At 37.8% G+C, this 20,141-nt stretch overlaps 1 protein-coding gene across 1 annotated transcript in view; it reads right to left on the reverse strand.

Moving 5' to 3' along the window:
* Positions 1-20,141, reverse strand: part of LOC111162385 (C2 calcium dependent domain containing 6) — a 137,815-nt gene that overhangs the window by 60,862 nt on the left and 56,812 nt on the right. The window contains exons 9-10 of the mRNA XM_022526812.1: positions 18,520-18,660; positions 10,262-10,427 (exon numbers count right to left, since the gene is read on the reverse strand). Coding sequence (XP_022382520.1) covers positions 10,262-10,427; positions 18,520-18,660 — 307 coding nt within the window. The remainder of the gene's footprint in view (positions 1-10,261; positions 10,428-18,519; positions 18,661-20,141) is intronic.

Below are 20,141 nucleotides of genomic sequence, written 5' to 3' on the forward strand. Positions count from 1 at the left end.
AGATTTAACTTTTTTCTTGTCCTTAAATGAGGAAAGGAGAATTTTAAAAAAGAAAAACAAACACTCTTGGGTACCTGGGTGGTTTAGTTGGTTAAGCATCCAACTCTTGGTTTTGGCTCAAGTCATGATCTCGGGGTTGTGAGATCAACACCCACACTGGGCTCCAAACTCAACACAAAGTCTGCTTGAGATTCTCTCCCTCTTCCTCTGCCCTCCCCCTGCTCACACACATGCTGTCTCTCTCTCATATAAATAAAATCTTAAAAAAAAAAAAACAAACAGCTCCTAATTGGGTCAAAGTATTTTCTTTGGAGTGTAACAAAATAAATAGTATATACTAAAACTATGAGAAGTATATTTATTTCAAACAAAAAATGAAATCCTCTTAAAGTGAATTACTAATTTTCTTTTTGTGATACAACTATCCTCTTTTTAATTATCTTAATAATAAACACAAATGTGAATAGTTTCTTAACCCGATGCTTCAAAAACTTCAGACTCTGCTTCACGTAGGCTTTTTAGTAACTGCTCGGTATCAGTTTCCTAGAAACAAGAAAAAAAAAAAAGAAAAAGATATTGGAGAAATGTTTAGAGAGCCAATCTGCCTTTATAACTTCTTTTATTATGTTCTTTAGAATTTACAGAAGAATATGGGTTTATGAGGAAAACCATCCAAACAGCACTATTTTAAAGAGAAGTATACCCTGGCAAGGAATTATGTTTCAGGGAGAAGCTAGCTATCCAAGAACTGACAGGGTATTTGAGTGACAAATATATCAGAGAAAAAGATTATGAGATAAATGACATAATATTGTAGCTTCAAGAGATAAAAGAGGATACCCCCAGAAAACAGATTACTTTTTTATTGGAAACCATTATGAGTTGCAAACTAATGTGGATCTTTAAAAAAATTCCAAGAGGAATTATACGGTAGAGTGATCACTGACTCTTACAAAATACTGATCTTTTAATAAGAACCAAAAATCGGAGTCAAGATGTCAAAGAGTAGCAGACCAAGATGACATCTAGATTGTTATCAAACCATTCCGAACACCTACAAACCCAACAGGGGATCGAAGAGAAGAAGAGCAGCAATTCTAGAAACAGAAAATCAATCACTTTCTGAAAGGTAGGACGTGTGGAGAAGTGAATCCAAAGCTACGGGAAGATAGACTGCAGCGGGGAAGGGGCCAGCTCCCAGCAAGTGGTGAGCAATGGAGTACAAAATCCGAACTTTTAGAAGTCTGCTCCACTGAGGGACATCGCTCCAGAGGCTAAGCAGGGGTGGAGCCCTTGCAGGGACAGTGTGGTCTCAGCTCCTGCAGGGTCACAGAAGGATCAGGGGTTTCTGATTGTAGCAGAGCTTGCAGGTATCAGAGCAGAGAAGCCAGCTACAGAGACAGAGCCAAGGAGTGAGCTCTCAGCTCGGGGTTACCTTAAACTGTGATCCACAGCACAGTCAGGCCACTGCTCTTTGAGCAGGGACCCCACAAGTGGCAGATCCAGGGAGACCCATCTTCATCCACTGGAAAAGCAGAGCGGCAGGAATCTGCTGGGTTTAGAGACTCCAAATGGGGCTGTGTGCCAGAGACAGAAATGCTTGGTCACAGGCTGGGTGAGCTCAGAGCGCAGCTGGAGACCAGGGAGATAGGAGTGATTGAGCGTTTCCTCTGAGGGTGCACTGAGGAGTGTGGCCATGAGCTCTCAGCTCCTCCGGGCTGGAGATGGGGAGGCCCCCATTTTCATTCCCATCCTTCAGAGCTCTACAGAAAGCGTTTAGGGAACAAAAGCTCCCAAAATCGAACCCAAGCAGATTACTTAGCCTGGCCCCTGGCAAGAGCAGCACAATTCCACCTTGGGCAAGGATATTTGAGAATCACTACAACAGGCCCCTCCCCCAGAAGATCAAGACCATCCAGCTAAGACTAAGCTCACTGATCAAGCAGAACAGTGGAATTCCAGAGAAGGGGAAAGCAAAGCATGGAATTCATGGCTTTCTCCCCATGATTCTTTAGTCTAGCAAAGTTAATTAGTTTTTTTAATTTTATTTTTTTTCTTATTCTAATTTTTTCCTCTTTCCTCTTTTATTTTATTTTATTATTTTTTAAAGATTTTATTTATTTATTTGTCAGAGAGAGAGAGAGAGTGCGCGAGAGTGAGCACAAGCAGATAGAGTGGCAGGCAGAGGCAGAGGGAGAAGCAGGCTCCCTGCTGAGCAAGTAGCCCGATGTGGGACTCGATCCCAGGACGCTGGGATCATGACCTGAGCCGAAGGCAGCGGCTTAACCCACTGAGCCACCCAGGCGTCCCTCCTCTTTCCTCTTTTAATGTTTTTTTAACTATTTTATCTTAACAGTACCTTTCTAAAGAAAAAATCTTTTTGAACCTTCATTATTATAGTCATATTTTATCCTTCATTGTGTCTAACTTTATTTTTTGTATACATATAGGGTTTTTTCTTTGAAAAAATTTTGGGATACAATTTCTTCCAATAGATTAAAATATACCCTAAATCTAGCACAGGGCTTTGTTCTAGTCTCCAGCCTGAGCACATTCTCCAACCCCCTCCCCGCTTTTTTCTTCTTTCTTTTTCCAAACAACTTATCAATTCCTCCTTTAGGATTCTTTTAAAAATTTTTCATCTTTACAGTCATATTTACAGTCATATTCCATCGCTTCATTGTGTTTACCCTATTTTTGCATATATATATATAAGTTTTTCTTTCTTTAAAATTTTGGGAGGTAGTTTCCTTTTTTAAAAATTTTTATTTATTTTTTAAATTTCTTTTCAGTGTTCCAGAATTCACTGTTTATGCACCACACCCAGTGCTATGGACAGCACATATTGCAGGGAGGTAGTTTCTTCTAAGAGACCAAAATACACCCAAAACCAAGTGGGTGGCTCTGTTCTATTCACCAGTCTAAAATATATATTTCATTTTATATATATATGTATATATATATATATATATATATATATATGTGTGTGTGTGTATATATATATATATATAATTTTTTAAAAAGGTGTGTGCACCTTTTATTTTTTTATTTTTTTTAAAGATTTTATTTATTTATTTGACAGAGAGAGAGATCACAAGTAGGCAGAGAGGCAGGCAGAGAGAGAGGGGGAAGCAGGCTCCCCGCTGAGCAGAGAGCCCGATGCGGGGCTCGATCCCAGGACCCTTGGATCATGACCCGAGCTGAAGGCAGAGGCTTTAACCCACTGAGCCACCCAAGCGCCCCGGTGTGTGCACCTTTTTAAAAAAATTTTTTTAAACTTATTTTTATCCTCTTTCTTCTCCCCACAATTTGGGGTCTCTTCTGATTTGGTTAGCATACATTTTTCTGTGGTTTTTGCCACCCTTTTGGTATTTTATTCTCTTGTTCATATATTCTTATCTGGATAAAATGACAGAAGAGGCAGAAAAACTCACCACAAAAAAAAGAACAAGAGGCAGTACCGAAGGCTAGGGACCCAATCAATATGGACATTGGTAATATGTCAGATCTAGAGTTCAGAATGACTATTCTCAAGGTGCTAGCTGGGCTCAAAAAAGGCATGGAAGATATTAGAGAAACCCTGTCTGGAGAAATAAAAGCCCTTTCTGGAGAAATAAAAGAACAAAAATCTAACCAAGCTGTAATCAAAAAAGCTATTAATAAGGAGCAATACAAAAATGGAGGCTCTTACTGCTAGGATAAATAAAGCAGAAGAGAGAATTAGTGATTTAAAAAAAGACTAAATGACAGAGAGTAAAGAAGTTGAGCAAAAGAGAGACTACAACTAGTGGACCATGAGGGGAGAATTTGAGAGATAAGTGATACCATAACACGAAACAATATTAGAATAATTGGGATTCCAGAAGAAGAAGAAAGAGAGAGGGGGGCAGAAGGTATATTGGAGCGAATTATTGTAGAGAATTTCTCTACTATGGCAAAGGGAACAAGCATCAAAATCCAGGAGGCACAGAGAACCCCCATCAAAATCAATAAAAATAGGTCCACATCCCGTCATCTAATAGTAAAACTTACAACTCTTAGTGACAAAGAGAAAATCCTGAAAGAAGCCCAGGACAAGAAGTCTGTAACATACAATGGTAAAAATATTAGATTGGCAGCAGACTTATCCACAGAGACCTGGCAGGCCAGAAAGAACTGGCATGATATATTCAGAGCACTAAATGAGAAAAATATGCAGCCAAGAATACTATATACAGCTAAGATGTCATTGAAAATAGAAGGAGAGATAAAAAGCTTCCAGGACAAACAAAAACGAAAAGAATTTGTAAACACCAAACCAGCCCTACATGAAATATTGAAAGGGGTCCTCTAAGCAAAGAGAGAGCCTAAAAAGAACAGACCAGAAAGGAACAGACACAATATACAGTAACAGTCACCTTACAGACAATATAATGGCACTAAATATCTCTCAATAGTTACCCTGAATGTAAATGGGCTAAATGCCCCAATCAAAAGACACAGGGTATCAGAATGGATTAAACAAACAAACAAACAAACAAACAAAAAAAAACATCAATGTGCTGTCTATAAGAAACTCATTTTAGACCCAAAGACACTCCAGATTTAAAGTGAGGGGGTGGAAAAAAATTTACCATGCTAATGGACATCAAAAGAAAACTGGGGTGGCAATCCTTATATCAGTTAGATTTTCAGCCAAAGACTATAATAAGAGATGAGGAAGGACACTATATCATATTCAAAGGGTCTGTCCAACAAGAAGATCTAACAATTTTAAATACCTATGCCCCTAACATGGGAGCAGCCCACTATATAAACCAATTAATAACAAAATCAAAGAAACACATCAATAATAATACAATAATAGCAAGGGACTTAAACACCCCCCTCACTGAAATGGACAGATCGTCTAAGCAAAAGATCAACAAGGAAAGAAAGGCCTTAAATGACACACTGGACCAGATGCACATCACAGATATATTCAGAACATTCCATCCCAAAGCAACAGAACACACATTCTTCTCTAATGCAAATGGAACATTCTCCAGAATAGATCACATCCTGGGTCACAAATCAGGTCTCAGCCAGTACCAAAATCATTCCTGCATATTTTGGGATCATTCCTGCATATTTTCAGACCACAATACTCTGAAGCTAGGACTCAATCACCAGAGAAAATTTGGAAAGAACCCAAATACATGGAGACTAAAGAGCATCCTTCTAAAGAATGAAGGGTCAACCAGGAAATTAAAGAAGAATTGAAAAAATTCATAGAAATAAATAAAAATGAAAACACAACTGTTCAAAATCTGTGGGACACAGCAAAGGCAGTCCTGACAGGAAAATATATAGTGATACAAGCCTTTCTCAAGAAACAAGAAAGGTCTCAAATACATAACCTAACCCTACACCTAAAGGAGCTGGAGAAAGGACAGCAAAGAAAGCCTAAACCCAGCAGGAGAAGAGAAATAAAGATCAGAGCAGAAATTAAAAACAACAACAACAGCAACAGTAGAACAAATCAATGAAACTAGGAGCTGGTTCTTTGAAAGAATTAATAAGATAAACCCCTGGCCAGACTTATCAAAAAGAAAAGCGAAAGGATCCAAATTAATAAAATCATGAATGAAAGAGGAGAGATCACAACTAACACCAAAGAAATACAAACAATTATAAGAACATATTATGAGCAACTTACGCCAGCAAATTTGACAATCAGGAAGAAATGGATACATTCCTAGAGGTGTATACACTACCAAAACTGAACCAGGAAGAAATAGAAAACCTGAACAGACCCGTAACCAGTAAGGAGATTGAAGCAGTCATCAAAAATCTCCCAACAAACAAGAGCCCAGAGCCAGACGGCTTCCTAGGGGAATTCTACCAAACATTTCGAGAAGAATTAATACCTATTCTCCTGAAACTGTTCCAAAAAAATAGAAATGGAAGGAAAACTTCCAAACTCATTTTATGAGGCCAGCATTACCTTGATCCCAAGACCAAACAAAGACCCCATCAAAAAAAAAAAAAAAAAAAAAGAATTACAGACCAATATCCTTGATGAACACAAATGTGAAAATACTCACCAAAATACTAGCCAATAAGATCCAACAGTACATTAAAAGGATTATTCACCATGACCAAGTGGGATTTATTCCTGGGCTGCAAGGTGGGTTCAACATCCCCAAATCAATCAATGTGATACAATATATTAATAAAAGAAAGAACAAGAACCATATGATACTCTCAATGGATGCTGAAAAAGCATTTGACAAAGTACAGCATCCCTTCCTGATCAAAAATGTTCAAAGTGTAGGGACAGAGGGCACATACCTCAATATTATCAAAGCCATCTATGAAAAACCCACAGCAAATATCATCCTCAATGGAGAAAAACTGAGAGCTTTTCTGCTAAGGTCAGGAACATGGCAGGGATGTCCATTATCATCATTGCTATTCAACATAGTACTAGAAATCCTAGCCTCAGCAATCAGACAACAAAAAGAAATTAAAGGCATCCAAATCAGCAAAGAAGAAGTCAAACTCTCACTCTTTGCAGATTATATGATACTATATGTGGAAAACCCAAAAGACTCCACTCCAAATCTGCTAGAACTTGTACAGGAATTCAGTAAAGTATCAGGATATAAAATCAATGCAGAGAAATCAGTTGAATTTCTATACACCAACAACAAGACAGAAGAAAGAGAAATTAAGGAGTTGATACCATTTACAATTGCACCTGAAACCATAAAAGATACCTAGGAATAAACCTAACGAAAGAGGCAAAGAATCTGTACTCAGAAAACTATAAAGTACTCATGAAAGAAACTGAGGAAGACACAAAGAAATAGAAAAATGTTCCATGCTCATGGATTGGAAGAACAAATATTGTGAAAATGTCTATGCTACCTAAAGCAATCTACACATTTAATGCAATCTCTATCATAATGCCATCCATTTTTTTTTCAAAGAAATGGAACAAAAAATCCAAAAATTTATACGCAACCAGAAAAGACCTCCAATAGCTAGAGGAATGTTGAAAAAGAAAGCCAAAGGTGGTGGCATCACAATTGCAGACTTCAAGCTCAATTACAAAGCTGTAATCTTCAAGACAGTATGGTACTGGCACAAAAATAGACACATAGATCAGTGGGACGGAATAGAGAGCCCAGAAATAGACCCTCAACTCTATAGTCAACTAATCTTTGACAAAGCAGGAAAGAATGTCCAATGGAAAAAAGACAGTCTCTTCAACAAATGGTGTTGGGAAAATTGGACAACCACATGCAGAAAAATGAAACTGGACAATTTCCTTACACCACACATGAAAATAGACTCAAAATGGATGAAGAACCTCAATGTGAGAAAGGAATCCATCAAAATTTTGAGGAGAACACAGGCAACAACTTCTTTGACCTCAGCCACAGCAACTTCTTTCTAGAAACATCACCAAAGGCAAGGGAAGCAAGGGCAAAAATGAACTATTGGGACTTCATCAAGATCAAAAGCTTTTGCACAGCAAAGGAAACAGTCAAAAAAACCAAAAGACAACTGACAGAATAGGAGAAGATATTTGCAAATGACATATCAGATAAAGGGCTAGTATCCAAAATCCATAAAGAACTTATCAAACTCAACACCCCAAAAACAAATAATCCAATCAAGAAATGGACAGAGGACATGAACACACATTTCTGCCAAGAAGACATCCAGATGGCCAAAAGACACATTAAAAGTGCTCCACATCACTTGGCATCAGGGAAATACAAATCAAAACCACAATGAGATACCACCTCACACCAGTCAGAATGGCTAAAATTAACAAGTCAGGAAACAACAGATGTTGGCAAGGATGCAGAGAAAGGGGAACCCTCCCACACTGTTGGTGGGAATGCAAACTTGTGCAGCCATTCTGGAAAACAGCATGGAGGTTCCTCAAAAAGTTGAAAATAGTGCTACCTTATGACCCAGCAATCGCACTACTGGGTATTTACCCTAAAGATACAAATGTAGTGATCCAAAGGGGCATGTGCACTCGAATGTTTATAGCAGCACTGTCCACAATAGCCAAACTATGGAAAGAACCTAGATGTCCATCAACAGATGAATGGACAAAGAAGATGTGGTATGTATGCACACACACACACACACACACACACACACACACACACACACACACAAACACACAATGGAATACTATGCAGCCATCAAAAGAAATGGAATCTTGCCATTTGCAACGACGTGGATGGAACTAGAGGGTGTTACGCTGAGCAAAATAAGTCAATCAGAGAAAGACAATTATCATATGATCTCCCTGATATGAGGAATTTGAGAGGCAGAGTGGGGGTTTTGAGGGGTAGGGGAGGAAAAAATGAAACAAGATGGGATCGGGAGGGAGATAAACCATAAGAAACTCTTAATCTCACAAAAGAAACTGAGGGTTGCCAGGGGGAGGGGGGTAGGGAGAGGTTGGTTGAGTTATGGACATTGGGGAGGGTATGTGCTATGGTGAGTGCTGTGAAGTGTGTAAGCCTGATGAATTCACAGACCTATACCCCTGGGGCTAATAATACATTATATGTTAATTTAAAAAATTGAGGGGTTTGAAGCAGTGGGGGGTGGGAGGCTGGGGGAACCAGGTGGTGGGTATTGGAGAGGGCATGGATTGCATGGAGCACTGGGTGTGGTGCAAAAACAAGGAATACTGTTATGCTGAAAAAAAAATTAAAAAAAATCTAAAAAAAAAAATTAGAAAAAAGAAAAAAACCAAAAGTCTATAGTTCCTTTAATGAATGAAGAGCCCTTCAAATTTTCCCTAAAATATTAATTCTGTATAAGTGCTGATTAATTTATCCTAAGGTAATACCACTATGCCAAACTAGAATGAGGCACTGAAAAACATTAATATATCAGTATGCTATGACTACCATTTCAAGGCTATAATCTTAGTAATATTTTTATTAATTCACTGAAACTCCTATGAATCCCTATTGCCAGGTCAAAATGTAAAGGTCAGACTGTATTTCTAAATATTAAACCTTACTTTTATATCTGATAAAGGTCTAGTACTCCAAATACAAAGAACTCCTATAACTGAACAATAAAAAAACCCAATTTAAAATCAACAGAGGATCTCAATAAACATTTATCCAAAGAAGATATACAAAAGGTCAGTAAGCACATGAAAAGATGTTCATATTATTGGTTATCAGGCAAAAAAACCACAATGAGGTAACACTTCAAACCCACTAAGAGTTCTATAACTGAAACAAACAAAAAAGGAAAATAACAAGTTTTGGAGAATATACGGAAGCTTCATACATTGCTAGTTAGATGTAAAACTGTGCAGCCGCTATAGAAAGCAGTTTGGGAGTTCCTGAAAAAGTTAAAGAGGGAACTGCTATATGATCCAACAATCCTAGTCCTCAGTATAGACCCAAGAGAATTACAAACGTATGCTCACATAAAACCTGCACAGGAATGTTCACAGCAGCATTATTCATGACAGCTAAAAAGTCGAACAACTCAAATGTCCAGCAACTAATGAGGATAAACAAAACGTGGTACATATCCATATAGTGGAATATTATTTGGCAGTAAAAAGAAACAAAGTGTTGATACATGGTACAATGGGGACAATCCCTGAAAACACTATGCTAAGTGAAAGAAGCAAGTCACAAAAGAACCATATATTATATGATTTCACTCAAATGAAATGTTTAGAATAAGCAAATCTATAGAAACAGAAAGTTGACTGGTTATTGTCTAGAGAACAGGAGTTCTGGGAGGTTTGGTTAAGGGGTGTGGAGTTTCTTTTGTGGGTAATGAGAATATCTGAAAACTGATCATAGCAATCGACATACAACTCTATGAATATAGTAAGGGCCACTGAATTGTATACTTTGATTTTTTTTTAAAGATTTTATTTATTTATTTGACAGACAAAAATCACAAGTAGGCAGAGAAGCAGGCAGAGGGGGTGGGGAGGAAAGTTCCCTGCCAAGCAGAGAGCTCGATGCGGGGCTCGATCCCAGGACCCAGAGATCATGACCCAAGCTGAAGGCAGAGGCTTTAACCCACTGAGCCACCCAGGTGCCCCTGAATTGTATACTTTGAATAGGTGAATTACATCTTAACAAAGCTGTTAAAAAATTAAATCTTACAAATTATTAGTCAATATTTATCTAATGTCACATTACCAAAATAGTAAAGTACATGAGCCATGAATAGCATTTTATATATCAAGAATAAGCAATATCTTATTGCTTTTAATTATCACAATCTTTTTAAAATAAAAAGTATTAGAAGTTATATGTAGAGAATGTATTATGTTAATTACCTTAAGTTCTTTATGGGCCATTTTTGGGTTAAGAACTCTTTCTAAATAGTTAGCTTTTTCTATCCATGTATTCAGATTTCTGTATTCTTTTTTCATTTTTTCCAGCCTAAAGAAATAAGTTATACATTTAAAATGTGACAGAAGAACATATATGGTATGATTCACAAGAGAATACATTCAGTATGATCCACTTACAAAATTTTTCTTAGAGAGGCAAACCAGCAATATTTTGTTTAAGGATACAGTGAAAGGAAAAGGAACAATTACAACAGAAGTCAGAGCTGTAGTTACCTAAGGATGGGTTGGGGAGAAGATGGAATCTCACGAGGGCATACAAAACACATTTTTACTATTGATGATGTTCTATTTCTTTTTTTAAAAGTTATTTAAATTCCAGTTAAGATACAGTGTAATAAGAGTTTCAGGTGTACAGTTTAGTGGTTCAACACTTCCATACAACACCCAGTGCTCATTGCAACAGGTGTGCTCCTTAATTCCCATCACCTATTTAACCCTTCCCCACCACCAGCTCCCTTCTGCTAACCATCAGTTTGTTCTTTATAGTTAAGAAGATGTTTCTTGTTTTGTCTCTCTTTATTCCTCCATGATCATTTCTTAAATTCCACATATGAGTAAGATCACATGGTAAATACCAGTCTTTCTCTGACTGACTTATTCTGCTTACTCTAGCTCCATCCATGTTGTTGCAAATGGCAAGATTTCTTTATCCATTCATCAGTCAGTGGACTTTTGGGCTCTTTCCATAATTTCTATTGTTAATAATGCTGCTATAAACATTGAGGTGCATGTATCCCTTTGAATTAGTATTTTTGTAATCTTTGGGTAAATACCTAGTAGTGCAACTGCTGGATCATAGTGTAGTTCTACTTTTAACTTTTTGAGGAAACTCCATACAGTTTTCCAAGATGGCTGTACCAGTTTGCATTCCCACCAACAGTGTAAGCTGTTAGTAAAGGGGAATAAATTCGCCTTTATTCCACATCCTTGCTAACACCTATTGTTTCTTGTGTTGTTAAATTTAGGCATTCTGACAAACGGAGGTGATATTTCGTTGTAGTTTTGATTTGTATTTCCCTGATGATGAGTGATGTTGAGCATTTTTTCACGTGTCTGTTAGCCATCTGTATGTCTTCTTTAGAAGAGTATCTAATTCATGTGTTCCGCCCATTTCCTAACTGGATTATTTGGTTTTGGGGTGTTGCATTTGATGAGTTCTTTATAGACTTTTGGATACTAACCCTTTATCAGATATACGTCCTTTGTAAATATCTTCTCCCATTCAGTACATGGCCTTGTGGTTTGGCTGACTGTTTCCTTCGCTACACAGAAATTTTTTATTTTGATGAAGTCCCAATTGTTTATTTTTGCTTTTGTTTTCCTTGCATCAGGAGACATATCTAATAAGAAGGTGGTATGACCAATGTAATAGAGGTTACTGCCTCTGTTCTCCTCTAGGATTTTTTTAATAGATTCCTGTCTTATATTTAGGTTTCTAAACGGTTTTAAATTTATTTTTGGGTACAGTTTTAAGAAAATGATCCCATTTCACTCTTTTGCATGTTGCTGTCCAATTTTCCCACACTACTTGTTGAAGAGACTTTTTTTCCATTGGATATTCTTTTTTCCATTGGATATTCTTTCCTGCTTTGTTGAAGATTGACCATTTAATTGTAGGTTCATTTTTCCATTAATCTATGTATCTGTTTTTGTGCTAGTACCATACTGCCTTGATCACTACAACTTTATAAAATAACTTCAAGTCTAGAATTGTAATGCTTCCAGCTTTGCTTTTCTTTTTGAAGGTTGTTTTGGCTATTTGGGGTCTTTTGTGGTTCCTTACAAATTTGAGGATTGTTTGTTCTAGCTCTGTGAAAAATGCTTTTAGTATTTTATAGGGATTGCATTAAATGTGTAGATTGCTTTGGGTAGCATAGATATTTTAACAATGTTCATTCTTCTGATCCATGAGCATGGAGTGTTTTTCCATTTCTTTGTTTCATCTTCATATTCTTTCATCAGTGTTTTATAGTTTTCAGAGTACAGGTTTTTTACCTCTTTGGTTACGTTTATTCCTAAGTATCTCATGGTTTCTGGTGCAATTATAAATGGGATTGGTTCCTTGATGTCTCTTTCTGCTGTTTCATTATTGATGTATGGAATGCAACAGATTTCTGTATATTGATTTTTGCATCCTGCAACTTTACTCAATTCATGTAGCAGTTCTAACAATTTTTGGTGGAATCTTTTGGATTTTCTATATAAAGTGTCATGTCATCTGCAACTAGTGATAGTTTAACTTCTTCCTTGCCAATGTGGATGCCTTTTATTTATTTTCATTGTGTGACTGCTATAGCTAGGACTCCAATATAGTGATATTGTATTTCTTTCATTTTTTTTTTTTTTAAAGATTTTGTTGTTTGTTTGAGAAAGAGAATATACAAGTGAGGGAAGGGTAAGAGGGAGAGAGGCAGGGAGAGAGAATCTCAAGCAGACTCCATGCTGAGCATGGAGCCCCTTGCAAAGCTCAATCTCACGACTTTAAAATGATGACTTGAGCCAAAACCAAGAGTCAGAAGCTTAACCAACCGAGCCACCCAGGTGCCCCAATGTTGTATTTCTTAACCCGAATCATAAATATCTAGGCATCGTCTTATTATGTTTATTTAAACTATATATAGTTTTAGAAGTTATTCAATATATATATTGGTCTCATTATCTAAAGTTTTAATATATATATGTGTGTGTGTGTATGTATATACACACACACAAACAATAAATTATTCAATATATACATGATATTTTCTGCAACAGAACAAAAGAAAAAATAGGAATTTAGCTTCTAATCCAAGAAATTTCAAAAGGCTTTGGTCATCTTGGTTCTTCCCACAGTTTGGCAACTGTGGCCATTGCTGCTATGAACATTGGAGTACAGATAGCCCTTCTTTTCACTACCTCTGTATCTTTGGGGTAAATACCCAGTAGTGCAATTGCAGGGTCATAGGAAAACTCTATTTTTAATTTCTTAAGGAATCTCCACATAGTTTTCCGAAGTGGCTGCACCAACTTGCCTTCTCACCAACAGTTTAAGAGGGTTCCCCTTTCTCTACATCCTTTTCAACACACATTGTTTACTGTCTTGTTAATTTTGGCCATTCTAACTGATGTAAGGTGGTATCTCAATGTGGTTTTGATTTGAATCTCCCTGATGGCTAGTGATGACGAGCATTTTTTCATGTGTCTGTTAGCCATTTGTATGTCTTTATTGGAGAAGTGTCTGTTCATGTCTTCTGCCCATTTTTTGACATGATTATCTGTTTTGTGTGTGTTGAGTTTGAGGAGTTCTTTATAGATCCTGGATATCAGCCCTTTTTCTGTATTGTCATTTGTGAATATCTTCTTCCATTCCATGGGTTGCCTCTTTGTTTTGTTGACTGTTTCCTTTGCTGTGCAGAAGCTTTTGATCTTGACGAAGTCCCAAAAATTCATTTTCGCTTTTGTTTCCTTTGCCTTTGGAGCCGTATCTTGAAAGAAGTTGCTGTGGCCGATGTCAAAGAGGTTATTGCCTATGTTCTTCTCTAGGATTCTGTTGGATTCCTGCCTCATATTGAGGTCTTTTATCCATTTTGAGTTTATCTTTGTGTATGGTATAAGAGAATAGTCGAGTTTCATTCTTCTACATAGCTGTCCAATTTTCCCAGCACAATTTATTGAAGAGACGGTCTTTTTTCCACTGTATATTTTTTCCTGCTTTGTCAAAGATTATTTGACCATAGATTTGAGGGTGCATATCTGGGCTCTCTACTCTATTCCACTGGTCTATGTGTCTGTTTTTGTGCCAGTACCATGCTGTCTTGGTGATCACAGCTTTGTAGTAAAGCTTGTAATCAGGCAACGTGATGCCCCCAGTTTTGTTTTCTTTTTCAACATTTCCTTAGCAATATGGGGTCTCTCCTGATTCCATACAAATTTTAGGATTGTTTGCTCCAGCTCTTTGAAAAATGCTGGTGGAATTTTGATCGGAATGGCATTAAAAGTATAGATTGCTCTAGGCAGTATAGACATTTTAACAGTGTTTATTTTTCTGATTCAATGGCATGGAATGGTCTTCCATCTTTTTGTGTCTTCTTCAATTTCTTTCATGACTGTTCTGTAGTTCCTTGAGTACAGATCCTCTACCTCTTTAGTTAGGTTTATTCACAGGTATCTTATCGTTCTTGGTGCTATAGTAAATGGAATCGATTCTCTAATTTCCCTTTCTGTATTTTCATTGTTAGTGTATAAGAAAGCAACTGATTTCTGTACATTGATTTTGTATCCTGCCACATTACTGAATTGCTGAATGAGTTCTAGTAGTTTGGGGGTGGAATCTTTTGGGTTTTCCATATAAAGTATCATGTCATCTGCTAAGAGAGAGAGCTTGACTTCTTCATTGCCAATTTGAATACCTTTTATTTCTCTTTGTTGTCTGATTGCTGTTGCTGGGAATTCTAATACTAAGATGCCCTTCAACCTACGAATGGATAAGGAAGATGTGGTCCATATATACTACAGAGTATTATGCTTCCATCAGAAAGATGAATACCCAACTTTTGTATCAACATGGATGGGACTGGAAGAGATTATGCTGAGTGAAATAAGTCAAGCAGAGAGAGTCAATTATCATATGGTTTTGCTTATTTGTGGAGCATAAGGAATAACACAGAGGACATGGGGAGCTGGAGAGGAGAAGGGAGTTGGGGGAAATTGGAGGGGGAGATGAACCATGAGAGACTTTGGACTCTGAAAAACAATCTGAGAGTTTTGGAGGGGCGGGGGTGGGTTGGGTGAGCCTGGTGGTGGGTATTATGGAAGGTATGTATTGCATGGAGTACTGGGTGTGGTGCATAAACAATGAATTCTGGAACACTGAAAAGAACTTTAAAAAATAAATAAAAATTTTTTTAAAAAAGGCTTTGGTCATCTTAAGATATAACTGACAAGAATTAAATAGAAAAGAGGGAATGTTTTCCAATTCATTTCATGAGGACATTACTACCTTGATGATAAACTCTAATAAGGACATTATAAAAATAATCTCATTCATTAACATAGATGCAAATGTTAAAAATATAATTTTAATACAAAAAATCCAGTAATATAGAAAAAAGATAATATATTATGAACAAATTAGATTTATTCCAGGCATACAAGGATATTTTGACATTAAAATTAGAAAACATAAATACAATTTAACTGATTAAAGAAGAAAAAACATTTGGCAAAAATCCAACAACCATTTGTGGTTTTAAAGAAACTTAGAAAACTGGAACAAAGTGGAATAATTTACTTAACGTGGTATAGCATATCTATATATAAAAAACCTATATAAGCAAATGCTCTTAACTATTAAATGCTAGAAGTATAGCCTTTAAAGATCATGAACAAAAACAAGGATGTCCACCCTTGCCATTTACATGAGACATAGACTGGCATGGTCCCAGAAAATCCTAGAAAGCAACTCATATTTTTAAACACCAAATGAAAACATTAATAGTGGGAGTTCTGTGAGGCTCAAGAGGCTTTCTAAACTATATCTCCTATTAAAAAATATCAGGAAAATTAATTCCACATAAAACTGAGTAAGATAAAACTATCAGCACCAAGTTCCAGAGTAGTTATAAGAAGAAGAGAATAAGGAGCAGAATAACAACCCGACTTTGAAAGCATGCAAGAAAAATACATGTAGAGTCAGTGAACACAATGGCAAGATGACTCACTGGGACCCATTTTGCTAAGAAGAAGGGATCAGCTGGTGAAGCTACAGGAGCGAAATGAGAGCAGTAGCTGTCACTGTCACTATGAGCCATATAAGCAGAGGTTCTGCAGCTGGAGCCACTGTGTTTAAATGTGGAAGCAGTTATGAGGATCCAGTTGCATACTATTAGGCAAGACATTAAAGAAATTTGCAGTTTCTAATTCAAGATGGTAAGCAGGCTCCTGAACTCACCTCCTCCCATGTATGCATGGTACCTACAGTTCTTTTTTTTTTTTTTTAAAGATTTTATTTATTTATTTGCCAGAGAGAGAGAGAGAGAACAGGCAGGCAGAGTGGCAGCAGAGGCAGAGGGAGAAGCAGGCTCCCCGCCGAGCAAGGAGCCCGATGTGGGACTCGATCCCAGGACGCTGGGATCATGACCTGAGCTGAAGGCAGCGGCTTAACCAACTGAGCCACCCAGTTGTCCCGGTACCTACAGTTCTACAAAGAGCAATTCTCTCTGAAAGAAATCGAGAAATAGGCTGAGCAACTCCTATACATCATGCAAATGAGAAAATACACACATCAAAACAGCTGAGAAAGGATGAGGCACATACCAGAAACTCTACCGCTGGCACAGTGTCATACAAACGGGACAGAACTCTCAACTCCCAGCATCTCCCTGAGGAGAAAAAGGGTTGGACAACACACATAGCACCCCACCTTTCAAGACTCCCATCTGAGGGACAGGCCCCCCCAAACACCTATTTCTGTTAACACAGTTAACACAGTTGTGACCACAAGACCCATAAGGCTACAGAAAAAATAAAAAGTTTTTCATAGGTCTCCTATGACTTACCACGCTATCTGCTCAGCACTCAGCACAGAAGAAATTAGTGCAAAAATAAGTTCATCTCCCAGTTAGTCTCCAAAAAGGCCTACTGTATTTAAAAGCTACTATTTGGAGGTCAGGCTTCTAATTGAGTATGCATCCAGGGGTTGATTGCAATCCTTGTTAGAGACCTGTGGAAGCCCGGAGACACTATCTCTTCCTCTCTCTAGCCCAATCCAGATCATCATTATCTCCCTGGAAGGAGCTTATACAGACATCTGGCACCCCAGACTTTGTGGCCATTGCCAAGGAGATGGGCCCCTAGATTGTTTGGCTATCATAACCAATGGGGCTTGGACTGGTGACAGTCCCACGGAACTTCAGCACACAAAGAAGCAGTTCTCAATGGGTGCAGGAATGACTTCCACCCTAGTGGCTACACCCTAAGGGAGCTGGGCACAAAGGGAGCAGACAAGAAAGCCCTTCTCCTGGTTTCTCCAAGAAAGAGCTCTAGGTACATACTTTCCCATCAGGTGACTTGAGGTTCAGCTTCCAGTCAGCCTGAATCTAGATGTGGAGATCTTCCCCTTTGGAATACTGACAAATCCTGACACACTCTCAACAACTGGAAGCCATTAAGAAAAAAAGGAAAGCTGCTTGGACAATCACAAGGGTTTGAGAGACAGCCAAAATCTTGGGCTGGTTTCCTTGATAAGTTTCCTTCTCATTTCCCACCATGAGACAACTTCATCTAGACTAGGAAAGGTGGCAGTTTCATCTAGTGCTCAGAAACCAACACAGAGAGTGAGGGTAAATGAAGAGAGAAAACAATGAGAACAGAACAGCCACATAAAATTCCAGAAACATTAAGTTCCAAACAAATAAATAAAACAAAACTCTAGAAACAGGCTGTAATGAAATATAATGAGGGGCACTTGGGTGTCTCAGTAGGTTAAGTGTCTGCCTTTGGCTCAGATCATGATCCTGGGGTCCTGGGATTGAGTCATGCATGGGGCTCCCTGCTCGATGGGGAGTCTGCTTCTCCCTCTCCCTCTGCCCCCACTCACTTATGTTCTCACTTACTCTGTTCTCTCTCTCTCTCTCAAATAAATAAATAATTTTCAAAAAAAGAATTCAAAATCATGGTCATAATGATGCTCATTTTTCAGGAGAAAAATTCATAAATGAAGTGAGAATTGCAACAAAGAGATATAAAATATAAAAAAGTACCAAATAGAAATCACAGAGCTAAAGAACACAATAACTGGACTGAAAAATTCAATAGAGGGCTCAAGAGCACTAGATGATGTGGAAGAAAGTACTGGAAAACTCAAAGAGATGGCAAAGGAATTTATCTAATCAGAAGAACAAAAAGAAAAAAAAATGAAATAGAGTAAAGATAGCTTGAAGGACTCATAGGACACAACAAAGTGAACCACCATACGCATTACAGAGTCGATAAACATTGACTTTTCTAAACAAATACCTAAAGCCCATATGCCCCCCCATGCAAAAAAAAAATAATGTCCCACTAACACATAAATAAGATGAAGATTGTTTGGGTTGTGTTGGTATATATGTATGTATGCATGTATGTATGTATGTATTTACCTTTCCCGAGGTTGTTGCTGAAGTTTTTCAAGTCGCACTACAGACGACTGGTTGGGCACTACAGCTGGCGTCCCAACAGTAACATTCAGGTCTGGGGATAGGAATGCTGGATACTCTATCGGTTGTGGTGTAATAACATTTCTGCAAAATGTTTATAATGTTAAATATTGCAATTATACAAAACCACACTTCTAAAATCAGTGGTAGCTATCACTTTTGAATCATTCTCTCTTTTAGACTGTAAGTTCACCTGTCTACCTTGAACCATCAGAGGGTAGAGCTAGGGAAGAAGACAAAGGTCAGAAATCCTGACAGAAGTGCGCCTTTGAATACTCTTACTACTAAGATGAGCAGCAGGGATGAAAAAGGAGATAAGGACCTGGAATTCTAAAGAGAAGTAGACAGTGTTTGAGCCCAGACCTCTCTCCCAATCTTTAGATACAAATTTCTATTTTATGGCCCAGTCAAGTTGACATGTGAAAGTAATCATCACAAGTCCACCCACCCCTTGCCAACCTGGCCCCCATAAGCATCTCTTTAAAACACATTTAATCTCCAAATGAGAACAATTAACAGGTCATAATTCCACCTAACATGATACAACTATCCTGCATACAACCAAAACCTCATTAGCCTCTTCCCTAGAAAAGACTATCAAGTCTTGGGACACTGAAAAAACAAAATAAAAATTTTTAAAAAGTCTTTGGATGATGTTTACTCTTCTTAATATCCTGAAACTTAAAAAATAGTATGCTATAAATTTAACAATACTTAAATATTACAATATAAAGTCAATAAACCTTATGTTACATGAGAAGGAGATATGAGATGGAAGAAGATACATTTATTATATAGATAATTTTTTTTCAGGTCACTTGGCAAATGGGCCAGAGTAGCACACCCAAATAAGGAATATGTTGTCTCCAAAATCCAAAAAGGCCCAACTGGTGTTGTGCCTCTGTTTTGGCTGTAGAAGGGGCCAGATACAACAACTTATCCTTCACCTTAGCAGAATTATTTTGACAATCCCCATACCACTGAATCTTCAAAATTTCAATGAGGTAGAAGAGCCCTGAATTTTTTTAGAACACTTTCCACCCTCTGACATGCAAATGTCCTATCAGACAGTCTAGATTAGTTACTACTTCCTGTTCACTAGGTCCCATAAGCGTAATGGTCATCACTGTGATGGACCTGTGTAATATCTTGTATAAGGGAAAGGCAAGCAAGACTCCTGTAAACTGTGGGGCACCTGAGTGGCTCAGTCAGTTAAGCATCCAGCTCTTGGTTTCAGCTCAGGTCATGATCTCAGGCTCCTGGGATACAGCCCTGTGTCAGGTTCTACGCTCAGTGTGGAGTTTGCTTGGGACTTTTTCTCTCCCTCTCCACTGCTCCTCTCCCTACTCATGCTCTCTCTTTAAAATGAATAAATCTTTAAAAAAAAAAAAGCTTCCTGTGAACTAAATGAATGACATAAGGCTGGAGAAGTTGATACACCTGAGATAAGACAGTAAAGGTGTATCACTCGGCCTTACCAGCTGAAAGAATCTACTTCTGGTTTTTATATGGGGAAAACGGCATTTGCCAGATCAACAGTTTTATACCACGTACCAGAGGATGTG

This window comes from Enhydra lutris, unplaced genomic scaffold (assembly GCF_002288905.1).
Source record: "Enhydra lutris kenyoni isolate GAN:26980312 unplaced genomic scaffold, ASM228890v2 scaffoldscaffold1, whole genome shotgun sequence".
NCBI lineage: Eukaryota > Metazoa > Chordata > Mammalia > Carnivora > Mustelidae > Enhydra > Enhydra lutris.